Source organism: Ostrinia nubilalis, chromosome 24, assembly GCF_963855985.1.
Source record: "Ostrinia nubilalis chromosome 24, ilOstNubi1.1, whole genome shotgun sequence".
Classification (NCBI taxonomy): domain Eukaryota; kingdom Metazoa; phylum Arthropoda; class Insecta; order Lepidoptera; family Crambidae; genus Ostrinia; species Ostrinia nubilalis.
This window is the reverse complement of record NC_087111.1, coordinates 8,170,697-8,186,277: the sequence shown is the minus strand read 5'-3', so window position 1 is coordinate 8,186,277 and position 15,581 is coordinate 8,170,697. Positions and strand designations below refer to the sequence as shown.

The window sequence follows — 15,581 nt, the reverse complement described above, 5'->3', positions numbered from 1 at the left end:
GGCACACCGTCAGCCTCTACTCTAAGAAGCTTCGACGACTCCACGCCGCAACCAGTGTTCATTTACACCACGGCGAATCATATCAAGTACTGCTGCAAGGACGGGTGAGTAGTTTTATGCTTTAAGTACTAGTTTTAAAGGTCATTTTGCTCTGGCAAGCATAATTATTATAATCCTCAGCTAATAGTGACAACCTTCGGAAGTCGGGCGAAGCGAGATTACTCGAAGCGGAGCAAATCAGCTAATGTCGAGAACCTTCGGAAGTTTGGCGAGGCGAGGCGAGATTACTCGAAGCGGAGCGAAGTGCATGTCCACACTATCTAGAGTTAGTTTAAAAAGGTCGTTTTACTCTGGCAAGGACACTGTAACCCTAAACTAATATGGACAACTTTCGGAAGTCTGCCGAGGCGAGCCAAGGTTACTTGAAGCGAAGTGAAGTGCGTATCCACACTATCTACTTCAATCAACTTCGACCAACTTCGCGAGTAGTGTAGCTGAGGTATTACTCCGCGCCAAGAATTTACCGATACAAACACGTATACGTATACCCGCGCAAGTTTTAGCGGAGGCCCTGAAACTTGAAAATTTTTTCAAGGTTACCCAATATCTCGCGGTCAGAGCAATGGCCCGACTAGCCATAAGGACAAACTTTTTTTTTATGCATAACAAGGCATGATGTTAACTGGGATGCAGTCTAGGATGGTACATATCTGCCCTGTAAGTGCCTATTCACTCTCGCCTTGAAAACGCCCGGATTATAGTCTTCGGGAAAGACAGCAGTAGGCAACGCATTCCAGTCCCTAGCTGTTGACACGGTAATAATATCATACAGTATTGTAACTTCATATAAACAGACGAAACGAGAACTTTCTTTCCAAATTCAAATCTCGGTATGCGCTCGGTATGCAAAAGTCGGGGGTGTCGCGAATGTGCCGAATGGACGGCGGTGGCCAAGTGTTTAAAATGACAAAACTGATTGAATTTGACTGACCGTCATTTACGGTCAAATTGGTCAAAAACTAGTCAAATTGTCATTTTCAGTCAGTTTGATTTGAAATGAAAATTATATTGTATCAGCTTTTGCCCACGACCTCGCCCGCCCGAAATCTGGGGGCACGGCAGTGCCCCCACCAAGTCGAGCAAAAAAGCGGCACGGCCGTACCATCCTTTTCTCGAAGCAATTCAGGCCATTTTCGACTGCCTGTAACTTCGTTGTGGATAAAACTAGAAGGCTGAATTTTCATTAGCTATGCAGGCATTGTAAAGACACGGTATATTTAAAATTTCATTCAATTTGAACCAGTAGTTTAGGAATTATAACGGGTCAAAGTTACTTAATTTTGTCACTCACTGACTCACTGACTCACCGATCATCAAAATTCTAAGGCACTTCTAGCAGACCTAGAAGCTTCAAATTTGGAATATAAGTAGTGTTTGGTGTATGAATCAAGGAAAAACTAAAATATTTGGGGGCACGGTAGTGCAACCGCCAAGTCGAGTAAAATTTTTCAATTTCGGTCCAGTTTTCTAGATACATAACTGCTGTCTACAAAATACAAAAAGAAATGAGATCCCATCAAAAACAATACTTGTCAAAAAAACCAAGTCTCGCAACTCGGTTGTTCTACGGTAAAAAGTTGTGAGATCCATGTAATACCAAGTCCAGGCCAGGAAATCTTTAACGTTTTACATAAATATATTGACTTGGCCATCGCACTAAATAATTTAATTTACACGTGTTTTCATGCGATGGCCAAGTCAATATATTTATGTAAAACGTTAAAGATTTCCTGGCCTGGACTTGGTATTACATGGATCTCACAACTTTTTACCGTAGAACAACTGAGTTGCGAGACTTGGTTTTTTTGACAAGTATTGTTTTTGATGGTTAAAGTAACAGATCATTATGATTATTAAAGTTTCGAAATTATTTAAGTAGTTTTTACTAAATTAAATCTACTAATCACAAAACAACATACATTTTTAACCTATTCCATTCACAAAGTATTTTATTTGTCTAACTAAATAAAAAAATACAATCACAAAACTAGATAGAAATTCTAAGTAGGCAGATGTAATTGAGAATGTTACTAGGTATGCAAAATCACTTAAAACCTATGTTACGGTTAGGCTTTTACATTTACAAATACATTAGTTTTTATTTCATTCAAAAATACCCAGAAGTTATGATTTTATAGGCATTCAAAGTTCGCTTAAATATTGAGTGCCGCCGACGGTCACGTGACCCCGCGTGACGTACATTCACAGTATCCGCTCACTAGAAAACGGATATAAACATACTTAAATACATTTTTTTTTGTAAATACAAACTTATTATACATATTAACACCCAGACCCATCACAGAAATTCAAATTGAACCAAACCCAAACTTGATGCGATTGTGTCGTTTTATTGCGAATTACCTTCCAGCTCCATCATTAGACCCTGATTACTATATAGATTTAAAGTACTCGTCAATACAAAACGAACAAACCCAAACTCGATGGATTTAAGTCGTTTTATTATAGAGTTCCTATGGCCACCTTCCAGCTCCATCATCAGATCAGCTCCATGTCATCATAATATTGCATGGTCATCCAAATCACATGTGTTTGCGAAATTTCAGCTTAATCGGTTGCCTGGAAGTGGGTCTTAATTCAGCTTGCATGATTCCACCCATACAAATATGAGCCAGTCACTGTAATATGACGTCACGCGCATAAAATGGCGGGCCGGCCGCACTTTTAAAATTCAATATCTTGGAAACTAATTGACGTATCGAAATAATTCTTTCACGTGTATTTTTTATTTTTAACAGAGAATACAGAAAGCTAAAAAACAAAATTAGTGAACATTCTTCATTAAACCGGGTACTGTAGGTGGGCAGCCCTATCGCATGTTGTCATACTGTGACGTACCGCGCGGCTGTTGACATTTATTTCAAAAATATGGCCGAGTTGGAATACTGTATAGATAGTATTACCGTGCTGTTGACCTTCACTAGTTGGTTTTTTATTGGCGGTCAAGCTGTAGATCCTAGTTACACAGGAGTTGCAGAGGTGGGAATAGTCCCATCTGGTCTTACCTCAAATTCCCATTAAGGCGAAATGTTATTCCAGCTAAATAATACTCGCTGAAGAAACTCTTCACTGTTTATGTATAAGTCCACTATTGCATGCCGTGGCAACCTATAATTAAGGCAGCACTTAGATTAAGTTAAATACGTTGTAAATATTGATTGTCTTCCAGTGTATGTCTTGTTGGTTGTCCTATTAAATAAATAAAAAAAAAAATAAAAAAAAAATAAGGCTGATTTTTTTCAAGTTTTTAAAATATTGAATATTTCTGCAGTGACTACGGCATCATTCGCACGCTGGACGTGCCCGTATACGCAGTTAAAGTGGTCGCCAACGAGGCGGGCGCTCGCGTGGTCTGTTTAGACCGGGAAGCGCGCCCTAAGGTGCTCAATATTGACCCCACTGAGTACAGGTTGGTTTGGTTTTCATTATGTAGTAAACTAAGCTCTTGGCTAACTTAAATTTGAAATAAAATAGATATACTTTTCAACCCTTCAGAGGTAGAGTTTTAAAAAACGTTTAAACACGTGTTTTTTTTAACCCTAATTGGTAGCCTAAACAATTTTTTATGCTTTCAGCTTCAAATGCAATAGAAATAAATTCATTTTTTCATCTCCTGGAGAGTTAGATCTTTGCTCTTCTTAATTTTAGGTCTAAAAATTTACAACTGATAAAAATTGCCATCATCATATCCAAAAATATATTTCTATGGACGATTCAACTGATATTAATTGTTATAGATTCAAATTGGCGTTAGTGACACGCCAGTATGACCAAGTGTTACACATGGTGCGGACAGCGAAACTTGTCGGGCAGAGCATCATCGCGTATTTGCAAGAAAAAGGTAAACAATTTGATTCAAATCTTTATTAGTATACATATGGGCCCTTTTTAGGGTTTGTTGTGGAAATCCTTGGGGGAGGCCTTTCTCCAGCATTGGATGTCATTTGTCTGAAATGAAACGAACGAATTATAACTATTTTCACATTCAGCGCGGCGCTAATAATACCATTCCATTTCGCACGCGATGTGGCTGTCTTTTCAGCGTTTGTAATAGCAGTCGTTTTCGCATTATAGGCTCCGTAACCAAATAAACAAATAATATCCTTACACCGCTAGTATTAACAACTATTTTCGCTCACAGGCTACCCAGAAGTCGCGCTTCACTTCGTCAAAGACGCCCGGACCCGTCTCTCCCTAGCACTGCAGTGCGGCAACATAGATAGAAAACTATCTAATAATAGTCTTTAGGGCTGTAATACCCAGAAGTGACTCGTCTCTTGAATAATAGTCTTTACGACGCTAGTAATAACAACTATTTTCGCATCCAGGCTACCCAGAAGTGGCACTACACTTCGTCAAAGACGCCCGGACCCGTCTCTCCTTAGCACTGCAGTGCGGGAACATAGAGGTGGCTTTGGAAGCTGCCAAGAGCCTCGACGAGCCCGACGCGTGGGACAAACTGGCACAGTCCGCTTTGGCCACCGGCAATCACCAGGTGAGTCATCAATTTAAGATGAATTGGATGTAATTTATACCGTTTTCTCGATTAATTTCCCAATGTACAGTCGACAGCACATAAAACTTACAATTTTGTTGCAAAATAGTTCCTATTACAACTACAAAAGATACTATAGTGTTAAGCTTGATGTGGTCATGTGGCGCCCTCTGTGTATCTGTTTCTGTTGTCTAATATAGCGACAGTGCATAAGTTCCGCGATTTTTCGAGAAGAAAAATATAAATTTTCTTAACACGCAATGTCTATGTATGTTAACATTGTTCCTGTATTTTATTAGCATGCTGTAGTATTATTCCTGAGAAAAAACTTTCTTAATTTCGTTGTAAAATTATTATTTTTACTTTGACCATAGCATGGCCATGGCATGCCATGGAGAGGAAGATCTGGAAGATCTTCATGTTTCCTAAAATAAAAATTTTCGTCAAGATGTAAAAACGTGCTACTCGCTTTCCTGATAGGTTTTTTCACCCTGTTTCACTATACGACATTATGGGCCTTATTACAAAAAGTTAAACCTGGGACGAACTCTGGTTTAAAATGACATTTCCATACCAAATGTCAATTTAAACCAGAGAGAGATCAACCAGAGTCTAACTTTTTGTAATAAGGGGATATTTGTCTTATGTGTCTTGGTTTATACAAGTCTGATTTCAGTTTAATGTAGCTTCTAATACAATTTTTATCCGCAGATCGTCGAGATGTGCTACCAGCGTACCAAGAACTTCGACAAGCTCTCATTCCTATACCTCATCACGGGCAACCTCGAGAAGCTTCGCAAGATGATGAAGATCGCAGAGATCAGGAAAGATGTCTCCGCACAGTTCCAGGGAGCATTGTTACTGGGAGATGTGAAAGAGAGGATACGACTGCTGAAGAATGCTGGACAGGTGATTATGTACTCTATTTTTATAGAAATAAGGTCGGTATTGCAACGCCTGCGCAGTTCTAAGGGGCGTTGTTGCTGGGAGATGTGAAAAAGAGGATACGATTGCTGAAGAACGCTGGACAGGTGATTATGTACTCTATTTTTATAGAAATAAGGTCGGTATTGCAACGCCTGCGCAGTTCTGAGGGGCGTTGTTGCTTGGAGATGTCAAAGAGAGGATACGATTGCTGAAGAATGCTGGACAGGTGATTATGGGCTTTATTGTTGTAGCATTAAGGTCGTTTTTACAACACCGATAAGTAAGATTGCAGAGATCAGGAAAGATGTCTTCGCACAGTTCCAAGGGGCGTTACTGCTTGGAGATGTGAAAGAAAGGATACGATTGCTGAAGAACGCTGGACAGGTGATTATGTACTCTATTTTTATAGCAATAAGGTCGGTATTACAACGCCTGTGCAGTTCCAAGGGGCGTTGTTGCTGGGAGATGTGAAAAAGAGGATACGATTACTGAAGAATGCTGGACAGGTGATTATGGGCTTTATTATTGTAGCATTAAGGTCGTTTTTACAACACCGATAAGTAAGATCGCAGAGATCAGGAAAGATGTCTCCGCACAGTTCCAAGGAGCATTGTTACTGGGAGATGTGAAAGAGAGGATACGATTGCTGAAGAACGCTGGACAGGTGATTATGTACTCTATTTTTATAGAAATAAGGTCGGTATTGCAACGCCTGCGCAGTTCCAAGGGGCGTTACTGCTTGGAGATGTGAAAGAGAGGATACGATTGCTGAAGAATGCTGGACAGGTGACTATGCACTCTATTTTTATAGCAATAAGGTCGGTATTACAACGCCTGTGCAGTTCCAAGGGGCGTTGTTGCTGGGAGATGTGAAAAAGAGGATACGATTACTGAAGAACGCTGGACAGGTGATTATGCACTCTATTTCTATAGCAATAAGGTATTACAACGCGTACGCAGTTCCAAGGGGCATTTTTACTGGGAGATGTGAAAGAAAGGATACGACTGCTGAAGAACGCTGGACAGGTGATTATGCACTCTATTTTTATAGCAATAAGGTCTGTAACGCTTGCTCAGTTCTAAGGGGCATTGTTACTGGGAGATGTGAAAGAGAGGATACGATTGCTGAAGAATGCTGGACAGGTGATTATGGACTCTATAATTGTAGAATTAAGATCGGTATTACAAATATTACAATGCTAATCTGAAAAGTAAATTGCAAGTTGAAATAGCGGAGATCGAGAAAGATGCGCCCTCGCATTTCAGGCGTTGTTACCTACGTGGTAAAGTAAAAGAGAATACGTCTGTTAATAATACTAGGCAGATGATTATAATCTCTAGTGTTCTGGAATTAAGGTCGGAAGAGATAACTATTGATCTATCAGATAGATACGGCTGACTCAAGACTCGTCGCAATTTATTGTGGTAACAAAGTTATTGTGCATACCTTTTCTTCCTTTTCTGTGCTTATCACATTTAATTTGGAGTCGGCCCTGCTCATTCAAAGGCATTAAGACAATATATCTTGGCTGTCTGTTAGTGAGGAAATAAATCATTATCAATCATTATAATTGTCTGTCAGTTAATGAGTAAATAAATCGTGATTATTATACTTTCTCCCCAGATATCCTTGGCCTACTTGACAGCTGTCAACCACCACCAAACTGAGGAAGCCGAGCAACTGAAGGCTGCCTTAGAGGCTGCCAGCCTGCCCGTCCCGGCTTCAAACCCCGATGCGGTGGAACTGAGGCCCCCGCTGCCGGTCTATAGAGCCCAGCCTAACTGGCCGCTACTCGCTGTATCCAAGTGAGTGTTGTAGACTCTATTGCTGTAGCATTAAGGTCGGTATTACAACACGGATTGAAAACTAGCTGCCAGTTTACCGGGCCCAGCTGAATTGGCCGCTACTCGCTGTGTCCAAGTGAGTATTCTAGACTTCGTTCATCATTTCAGCCACAGGACGTCCACTGCTGGACATAGACCTCTCTCAATGATTTCCATATCGCCCGGTTAGTAACGGCCTACATCGAGCGCCTTCCTGCTGCCTTTATAAGATCATCGGTCCACCTTGATGGTGGATGCGTTTTCCGGTACGTGGCCTCTTCTCCAGAATCTTGCTGCCCCATCAGGCGTCAGTTCTGCGTACTATGTGCCCTGCCCATTGCCATTTTATCTTGCTAATCCGTCCGGCTACGTCAGCGACTTTGGTTCGTTTACGGATCTCCTCATTTCTGATTCGATCACGTTAAGAAACACCGAACATAGACTCCATTGCTATAGCATTAAGGTCGGTATTACAACAACAATCTGCCGAGCAACTGAAGGCTGCCTTAGAGGCTGCCAGCCTGCCCGTCCCGGCTTCAAACCCCGATGCGGTGGAGCTGAGGCCCCCGCTGCCGGTCTATAGGGCCCAGCCGAACTGGCCGCTACTCGCTGTGTCCAAGTGAGTGTTATAGACTCTATTGCTGTAGTATTAAGGTCGGTATTATAACATAGATTTGACAAGTAACCAACTAAAGCCTGGTCCGTGAGCACGTAGAACGCTCGCGCGTAATTATGTTGCTGTCGCACTCGCACACTCACTGCGGGCGCCCGTCGCACAGTCGCGACAGCAATATAATTACGCGCGAGCGATAAGGATGGGTAGCTTGGGGTCATTGGACAAAATTCTACGTGCTTACAGACCAGGCTTTACCACCAATCTGAAGAGGCGCAGCTACTCGCTGTTTCCAAGTGAGTGTTATATCCCTGGTCTATGTAACAGCCGTCAAGAACGCTGCACAGGTGATTATACTCTATTGTTGTAGGACTAAGGTCGGTTTTACAATGATCGTGTAAGTAACTTGCAATTACAGTTGTTTTGTGGAGATCGGCAAAGACGCGTCGTTATTAGGAGAGTGAAACATACGACTGTTGAATAAGTTGGACAGGTGAATTTGGACTTTATTGATGTAGCATTAAGGTTGTTATTATAACAACGAATTGAAAAGTAGTCAAACACTACCAAACAGAGGAAGCCGAGCAACTGAAGGCCGGTTTAAAAGCCGCCAGCCTTTTTTGGTTTAGGCGCATAATGTCAAAAGCGCATAATGTCAAATCCATACAAATTTTAAATCTAACCTAACTTAACTACGTATTTTACTGCGGGTAAACTATTCAACAAAATTAAAATAGGATAAAAAAACATAAATAAATAAGATTTTTATGGATTTCACATTTTGCGCTTTTGACATTATGCGTCTAAACCCCCTTTTTTTGTCGTGTATCATCTCCAAGTGTCTCAAAACAATCCGTTGTTCCCCAGGAGTTTCTTCGAGGTAGCGGGCGCGGCCCGAGCGACGGCGGGCGAACAGGGCGCGGTGGCGGCAGCGGGCGCGGCGGCCGTGGGCGATGAACCTTTAGAAGCTGCGGGAGCCTGGGGCGACGACGACGACGTGCTGGCTAAGGTATACCACCATCCACACACCTCCAGGAGCCTTAAGCTGGTTTTAAGAATAAAAAAACTTTATTCAGCATAGAAAAATAAAATAAAAATACAGTACATAATTATAACATTAAACTACAAGCTATGCTGAAGAGGCGTCCGCTCAGCTATATTCGCGACATAACAAGCCCCATGTCGAGAAGCTGGTTTTCAGCGGGAACCAACACGATGAAGATTGCGGATTGCGCGCCCTCTTGACTGGGACCTTATTGAGGCTACCAGCCAAGAAGGCGCGCAACAGGGGGCGTTATGGACGGTGATCACAAAAAAAGAGAGAGAGAGAAAAAAAAACAAAACAAAAAAAGAAAACAATATTAACACAATACTAAACAGAATCAAAAACTAAAAGTTTTAGTGTCACGCGGACCGTCAGTGCGGATCCGCTCCACACAGCCCACCTGTACAAACTTCTAGGGAGTGTTTTTAGAGTAATGCGGTCCGCAGGAACCGCTCGCTCCCTAGCAGTTCATATAGATCGGCTGTGCGGAGCGATCCGCACTGACGGTCCGCGTGATACTAAAACCAGCCTAAGAGGTGTGGGCGCGGCGGCCGTGGGCGATGAACCTTTGGAAGCCGCGGGAGCCTAGGGCGACGACGACGACGTGCTGGCTAAGGTATACCACCATCCACACGCCTCCAGGAGTCTCTCCGTGGGCGACGAGCCTTTAGAAGCCGCGGGCGCCTGGGGCGACGACGACGACGTGCTGGCTAAGGTATACCACCATCCACACGCCTCCAGGAGTCTCTCCGTGGGCGACGAGCCTTTAGAAGCCGCGGGCGCCTGGGGCGACGACGACGACGTGCTGGCTAAGGTATACCACCATCCACACGCCTCCAGGAGTCTCTCCGTGGGCGACGAGCCTTTAGAAGCCGCGGGCGCCTGGGGCGACGACGACGACGTGCTGGCTAAGGTATACCACCATCCACACGCCTCCAGGAGCCTAAAGCTGGTTTTAGTGTCACGCGGACCGTCAGTGCGAATCCGCTCCACACAGCCCACCTGTACAAACTTCTAGGGAGTGTTTTTAGAGTAATGCGGTCCGCAGGAACCGCTCGCTCCCTAGCAGTTCATATAGATCGGCTGTGCGGAGCGATCCGCACTGACGGTCCGCGTGATACTAAAACCAGCCTAAGAGGTGTGGGCGCGGCGGCCGTGGGCGACGACGACGACGTGCTGGCTAAGGTATACCACCATCCACACGCCTCCAGGAGTCTCTCCGTGGGCGACGAGCCTTTGGAAGCCGCGGGAGCCTGGGGCGACGACGACGACGTGCTGGCTAAGGTATACCACCATCCACACGCCTCCAGGAGTCTCTCCGTGGGCGACGAGCCTTTAGAAGCTGCGGGCGCCTGGGGCGACGACGACGACGTGCTGGCTAAGGTATACCACCATCCACACGCCTCCAGGAGTCTCTCCGTGGGCGACGAGCCTTTAGAAGCCGCGGGCGCCTGGGGCGACGACGACGACGTGCTGGCTAAGGTATACCACCATCCACACGCCTCCAGGAGTCTCTCCGTGGGCGACGAGCCTTTAGAAGCCGCGGGCGCCTGGGGCGACGACGACGACGTGCTGGCTAAGGTATACCACCATCCACACGCCTCCAGGAGTCTCTCCGTGGGCGACGAGCCTTTAGAAGCCGCGGGCGCCTGGGGCGACGACGACGACGTGCTGGCTAAGGTATACCACCATCCACACGCCTCCAGGAGCCTAAAGCTGGTTTTAGTGTCACGCGGACCGTCAGTGCGAATCCGCTCCACACAGCCCACCTGTACAAACTTCTAGGGAGTGTTTTTAGAGTAATGCGGTCCGCAGGAACCGCTCGCTCCCTAGCAGTTCATATAGATCGGCTGTGCGGAGCGATCCGCACTGACGGTCCGCGTGATACTAAAACCAGCCTAAGAGGTGTGGGCGCGGCGGCCGTGGGCGACGACGACGACGTGCTGGCTAAGGTATACCACCATCCACACGCCTCCAGGAGTCTCTCCGTGGGCGACGAGCCTTTGGAAGCCGCGGGAGCCTGGGGCGACGACGACGACGTGCTGGCTAAGGTATACCACCATCCACACGCCTCCAGGAGTCTCTCCGTGGGCGACGAGCCTTTAGAAGCTGCGGGAGCCTGGGACGAGGACGTGCTGGCTAAGGTATACCACCATCCACACGCCTCCAGGAGTCTCTCCGTGGGCGACGAGCCTTTAGAAGCCGCGGGCGCCTGGGGCGACGACGACGACGTGCTGGCTAAGGTATACCACCATCCACACGCCTCCAGGAGTCTCTCCGTGGGCGACGAGCCTTTAGAAGCTGCGGGCGCCTGGGGCGACGACGACGACGTGCTGGCTAAGGTATACCACCATCCACACATCTCCCATAGTTGGCCCATTGTCTCGTTGCATGTTGTGACGAGTTTAGCGCCGCACAGGTGCTTCGAACGCGATCAGTGGGTCTATTATAGGTGTACCAGAATCTCATGGCAAATAGGGAAAATAAACTTTGTTGAGAGCAATACTGGGGAAATTGGAATAAACGATCTTGATACTGTTTAATTTTTTACTTTTATGACTTTAGTATTAATGAACATGAAGTAAGAATATACATTTTAGGTAGGTATGTGTATGAAGAATGTTGTTATACATCGGGTTTTTAACATAGGAAAATGTCTTGAAAAAAAATTAATCGTATTATTACTTTAAGTAACTAATTTTATTATGCATCATACTTTTAACTTATCACTTCATTCAGAACAAGAAAACGATTCTAAGAACTCCACTTGCAATTTCTTGTTCTTCAATAGATGATCAAGATAAAGAGATGAAATCTTTTTCAATTTTCTTTACATGGTCATAACATTTTGACCATTCCTCTGCACCAATTTGTGAGATATACCTGAAAACCCCGATAAAGCAGCTATTAAGAATAATATAAAAAACATAACCCTCCTTGTGTGTGACGTAGTTGGGTAATAATAAACTAAATGTATCAAAACATTTCAGTCCAACTTACTGTCAACTCGACGACGCGCTTATAATCAAAGATTGACTTTGAATTATGCCTTATTTTACAATTCACATTGAAAACAATATGACTTGCTTGAGCTTTTTCGACTTTTTCACAAAAATAACAAATAGTCAAGAAGAGATTACAAAATTTTTGCAGCGGCTGACAGATGTCATAATTTTCTTTGACAGGTGACAATTAAACCATAGACAATTGCCATATGAAAAACACACTTTTCCAATATTTTTGTTTGCCATGAGATTCTGGTAGACCTATAGTAGACTAGACTAGTCACACTTTTCGAAAATCGAAACCGTCCGATAGAATGTCAGATTTTGCCACTTGTCTAGGGGGCAGATCAATTCAATTTCGGTTGCAATCGTGAGTGGGTGATTGAATAACGAATATGTAATTAGTTGCATCATGTCATCAGACCATCAGTGAAAAAAAAATCGCCTATTTTATTTCGCAATATATTCGTCATAAGAGTGAATAGCCCAGAAAAAGAAATTAGTTTTGAAAGGCCTTAAATGGCTTTTTTGTAACGTTTTGCCATATTATTGATATTTACCTCAAAGATTAATGTATTTCATTTTATTAATAGGAAATTGTCGTAGTTTCTTAATTTCCGGTATCCGGCCGAATAGTAAATTTAGGCCGGATATCCGGCCTACCGGATAGTTACCGGATATCCGTTTCATCTCTAGCTGTAAACTCCATAAAACGCTTCAAGGCTTTGCCACGCACTTGGTGCTATTTGATAATAAATAAGCTATTGTAAACTTAGGCCGCGGGTAGACTGAAAACAAACATAATTTAAATAATCTATCTCAATTTGACTGCGTAGATGTAAACTTCATAATCGTATTTAATTTCCAGGAGGACGGTGATGGAGAAGAAGTTATGGAAGACGCGTGTGACGACGGCGGCTGGGACGTGGGCGATGAAGACCTGGAGTTGCCCGAGGAACTTGCCCCTGTCTCTGGTGAGTTATATACCTACTTATGAGCTACAATTGGGTATTTGACACCATTTCCCAATAATTCTAAAGCACAACTATTTTAAAAAGACACTTCTTTCTGGTCTTAAAAACTTAATTAATTTTTAATTACCTGTAAATTACGATTTTTGGTTGCATTATAATTGAAAAAAGTATTTTCATTGAGTTTATTAAATTGTGACGTCACATGCTAGTATTGCCGTACAAAATCTATGGGAGAGTGTCGTTTTGACAGTTTTAAAAAGTACGTCAATTGATTGGTGGTGTCAAATACCCTATTTTAATTGTAATAAGATAACAATCATTTTTCTACATCTTGTTCCCATAATTGAAACTCGACTGTCGCCAAAGTGTACGACTGAAATTGATGTATGTAATAATTTAAAAAACACTAAACTTCCGTTGGGTTTCGTCAGTGTCTCTGTAGCCCAAAGGTCAAAGCAGTCGCCCGGCAAGGCAATCGCTTTTTGCAGGTTTAAAAAAATTTCAACTCCCTTATAACAAAAAGTTATTTTGCACCGCCTAGGTACTTAAATTCTCTGTTTTGTTTAATTTTCTGGTTAGCTGGAAGAGAATGCCACATGGCATTAAGCTCGCATGTTGTACCACTGTATTTTTAGGTGTGCAATAAAGATTTTAAATAAATAAATAAATCATTACTTTAAATTGTGTCCATCACGCGTTTAACTGTTTTGTAATAATAGGAGCATGAATTCGAAGCTACGATCAACAGTGACTGAAAAAGAGATACAAAACAGAGTAGATTGTATTGTACTAAATATTTTATCAAGTAACAATAAAATTTCACTTTTTCAGCGGACATCGACGGCGGCGAGGAGTCGTCGACATACTTTGTGGCGCCCACGCGTGGGATTAGCGCCGCCATGTCGCCCAAGCTGCGGACGGCGCACGACCACGTTGCTACTGGACAGTTTGAGATTGCTTTCAGGTGACTATTACACTTAGATAAAAATATATTTGGATTTTGAAACTTAGGTTCAAGAAGTAAGGTTCAAAGTGTGTCTCGCTTCTCGCTTTCAACTAATTGAGTTGTTGATAAGCGTTTTACTTAGTTTTATTTATCAGTTCATCACAGCTTGTATATACATCCGAAAGCAAGTTAACCTACCCCAAAATGACGAAGTTTCTCAACGTAAAATTATCACTCCACGGGATTTTACAACAAATCTTTTATAACGGTAAATAAGATATTTACCCTCGTTTCAACTCAGTTGCACGAGTCATGGTCGCGGGTAGACTGAAGATTGATTTCTCAACGTATTCTGAACATAATGTTTTCAACATAAGGTTCGAAATCGGTTGCATTATCATGAAACATTTCCCAGTGTGATGAATTAACATGTGGGCGTGGTCAACTATATGCCATTCCTCGAAACATTTTAAGCATGATGAACCTTCAAATGTCGATTTTCTCAACGCATTTTGAGCTTCATATCTTTACTATAAGGTTTAAAATCAAACTAACACCAATATACATGTTGACAACACCAATCAATTGACGTACTTTTTAAAACTGTCAAAAGGAAACTCCCATAGATGTTGTATGGCACTACAAGCAAGTGACGTCACTATTTTGTCAACTCAAATAAACTACTTTTTCAATTACAATGCGAGCAAAAATCGTAATTTACAGATAATTTAAAATTAATTAAGTTTTTAAGACCAGAATGAAGTGTCTTTTTAATAAAGTGATTTCCAATTTAGGGGTCATCCATAAAGTACGTCACACGTAAAGGGGGGGAGGGGGTCGACAAAGTGTGACAAGGGGTGGGAGGGGTCCTAAGTTTCGTGACATCACATTTCAATTGTTTCAAATAATACATACTAGCTGACCCGGCGAACTTTGTTCCGCCTTAATAAGCAGATAAAAAAATAAATAAGCAGACTTTTTTTTTAATTTCGAACGGGATAAAAGTATCCTATGTCCTTCTCCTGGCTCTAAACTACCTCCCTGACAATTTTCAAATATATTCCCAGGCTTCTAAACGAACAAGTGGGCGTGGTCAACTTTATGTCATGCCTCGAAACATTTCAAGCATGATGACCCTTCAATTATCTAATTTTCTAAACATCCTTTAGACTTTATACCCTCAAAATAGGGTTCAAAATCAACAATTAACATATCCCCAGGCTTCTGAACGAACAAGTGGGCGTGGTGAACTTCGAGCCGTACCTGGAGACGTTCCTGGGCATGCTGTCTCGCTCGCACGTGACGTTCGGAGCGCTGGCCAGCGTGCCGCCGCTCACCGCGCACCTGCATCGCAACTGGAAGGAGGCTAGTGGGAAGGACCTGCTGCCTGTTATAAGTTAGTACTGTCACGGTAATACTATCTATCCAGTATTCCAACTCGGCCATATTATTGAAATAAATGTCAACAGCCGCGCGGTACGTCACGGTATGACAACATGCGATAGGACTGCCCACCTTCAGTACCCATTTTAATTACATCTGCCGATTTAGAATTTCTATCTAGTTTTGTGAATGTTTTGTGATTGTAATTTATTTTTAATTTAAACAAAGAAAATACTTTGTGAATGGCATATGATAAAAATGCGTGTTGTTTTGTGCTTAGTAGATTTA

General features: G+C 42.9%; 1 protein-coding gene and 1 long non-coding RNA gene across 2 annotated transcripts in view; one reads left to right on the top strand and one right to left on the bottom strand.

Moving 5' to 3' along the window:
- The window catches only part of LOC135083758 (uncharacterized), an 84,195-nt gene that overhangs the window by 36,843 nt on the left and 31,771 nt on the right, over positions 1-15,581 (bottom strand). The window lies entirely within an intron of this gene.
- Positions 1-15,581, top strand: part of LOC135083747 (coatomer subunit alpha) — a 31,656-nt gene that overhangs the window by 13,594 nt on the left and 2,481 nt on the right. The window contains exons 11-19 of the mRNA XM_063978487.1: positions 3,353-3,490; positions 3,819-3,922; positions 4,410-4,576; positions 5,288-5,485; positions 7,128-7,309; positions 8,808-8,949; positions 12,859-12,964; positions 13,796-13,928; positions 15,131-15,306. Of these exons, the coding sequence (XP_063834557.1) occupies positions 3,353-3,490; positions 3,819-3,922; positions 4,410-4,576; positions 5,288-5,485; positions 7,128-7,309; positions 8,808-8,949; positions 12,859-12,964; positions 13,796-13,928; positions 15,131-15,306 (1,346 nt within the window). The remainder of the gene's footprint in view (positions 1-3,352; positions 3,491-3,818; positions 3,923-4,409; positions 4,577-5,287; positions 5,486-7,127; positions 7,310-8,807; positions 8,950-12,858; positions 12,965-13,795; positions 13,929-15,130; positions 15,307-15,581) is intronic.